The following is a 2,106-nucleotide window of genomic DNA, read 5'->3' as shown; positions in this document are numbered from 1 at the left end:
ACTGAGCCCCAGCCCTGATTGAGCATTTCCGAGCCTTGGTCCAAGGCTTGATGAGCCCTGTTTCTATCGTCAATTCTTACCTGGGTTGATGTAAATTGGAAATATGTTAGAGTACTCGAATGATTTCTTTCCATCAAAATAAAAAAAAACAAGCAGAGGTTCGAACCTTTTTGGCCGAAGCCATCTGACCGTTACTTTATGTGTTATAACTCTTCTTCTTTCTTTCATTTCTACCAATTCCAGTGGTAGTAAGCTTCCGAATGGATCTGTAGTAATTCTATTAAAGAAAGAAAATAAATGGAAATGCCGCCTGATGAAAAAACTGAAAAACGGAAATATCTCGAAAACTTTGTATAAATGGGTATATATATTTTGATTGATTCGGATAGAAAGTATCGAAACAAATATTTTGAGAAAAAAAAATTGAAATCGGTTGCGTAGTTTTTAAGCTATTGCACATAAAAGGTTTTCAGAGAAAGTCGAATATCTCGGAAACTACCCATGCGATTGAGCTTATTTTCAATGGGAAGGATTTTTATCATGAGAGGAAGATTCTCTCCAAATTTCAAATTGATCTCTCAATTTTTGCACAAGCTAGAGTGATTACAACGATTTTGATGAAAAAACAGAAAAACGGAAATATCTCGAAAACTTTGTATGAACAGCCGTATATGTTTCGATTGATTCTAATAGAAGGCATCAAAGCAAATATTTTGAAAAAAAAAATTGAAATCGGTTGCGTAGTTATTAAGATATTGCACATAAAAGGTTTTCAGAGAAAGGCAAATATCTCGGAAGCTTCTCAGGCGGTTGAGCTCATTTTCAATAGGAAGGATTGTTATCATGAGAGGAAGATTCTGTTCAAATTTCAAGTTGATATCTCAATTTTTGTACAAGTTAGAGTGATTACAAGGATTTTTATGAAAAAACGGAAATATCTCGAAAACATTGTACGAACGGGTATATATGTTTTGATTGATTCGGATAGAAGACATCGAAACGATAATTTTGAAAAAAAAATTGAAATCGGTTGACTAGCTTCGGAGATATTAGCGAAAAACGATTTAAAAACGAATAGCTTTTTCTCAAAAACTATTTGATCAATCGGGCTGCACTTTTGCACAGATAGTCCTTGTTAAGGTCTATAATCTGAAAAAATTTCAGATTTTTTGGAATAAGTTTAGCCAATTAATTACTCAATTTTCCAAAAATTGACCACCGGAAAGGTGGCGATGGACATTGACATCGACAGACATGGTCGCCAAACTTCGTATTTCTGCGTTTCAGACCATTCTACATCATTTCCAATCAAAATTAGAGAATGTGAAAACAGCACGATTACAATGCTTCCATTCGGAAGCAAAAAAACTAAATTAATTGATTAGCATTAAGTAATTATAAATCGACGGATGGATGAAAATAATTAATTAATTGAATGAATAAGTTGAAAAACAAGTTGATATCTCAATTTTTTCACAAGCTAGCGTGATTACAAGGAGTTTTATGAAAAAACTGAACATCTGAAATATCTCGAAAACTTTAGATGAGCGAAATGGGATTCAGGAAGATGCCTTTGCTAGCCTGTACCTTTTCTCAGGGATAGCAGAAATCTCCGTTGATGAGGCTCTGACTGGTTGTGACAGAGCAGAATGGAGAGACGCTATTATGGAAGAGATGAGGAGCCACATCCGAAATGACACATGGAGAGTAGTGAAACGACCAGAGCACGCAAGGGTCGTAGGTTGTCGATTGGTTCTAACAAACAAATACCATGAGGATGGGACAATCAGCAGAAGAAAGGCTAGATTGGTGGCAAAAGGCTACAGTCAACGTCCTGGAATCGACTATCACGAGACATACGCGCCAGTAGCTCGCTTGGAGACGTTGAGGCTCATGTTGGCAATCTCAGTCGAATTGAATCTTCGAATATGGCAATATGACGTCGTGACCGCCTACCTGAATGGGCACATTGACGAGGAGATTCACATGGAGATGCCAGAAATGTTTGAGGATTCTCTGAAGTTGCTAATCGAGAGTGAGGATCCAGGGAGCCAAGTTGTCGACAAGATTAAGAGCATGCTGACGAGTCTGAAGCAAGGAGGAGAT

At 37.1% G+C, this 2,106-nt stretch overlaps 1 protein-coding gene across 1 annotated transcript in view; it reads left to right on the top strand.

Moving 5' to 3' along the window:
• Window positions 1-1,665: 1,665 nt before the first annotated feature.
• Window positions 1,666-2,106, top strand: part of LOC107048474 (probable WRKY transcription factor protein 1) — a 24,173-nt gene continuing 23,732 nt past the window's right edge. The window contains exon 1 of the mRNA XM_015271643.2: window positions 1,666-2,055. Within this exon, the coding sequence (XP_015127129.1) occupies window positions 1,666-2,055 (390 nt within the window). The remainder of the gene's footprint in view (window positions 2,056-2,106) is intronic.

The sequence above is a fragment of the Diachasma alloeum genome, unplaced genomic scaffold (assembly GCF_001412515.2).
Source record: "Diachasma alloeum isolate Michigan unplaced genomic scaffold, Dall2.0 Dall_scaffold_00194, whole genome shotgun sequence".
Classification (NCBI taxonomy): Eukaryota; Metazoa; Arthropoda; class Insecta; order Hymenoptera; family Braconidae; genus Diachasma; species Diachasma alloeum.
The sequence above is the reverse complement of the archived record's forward strand: the minus strand, read 5'-3'. Positions and strand labels throughout refer to the sequence as shown.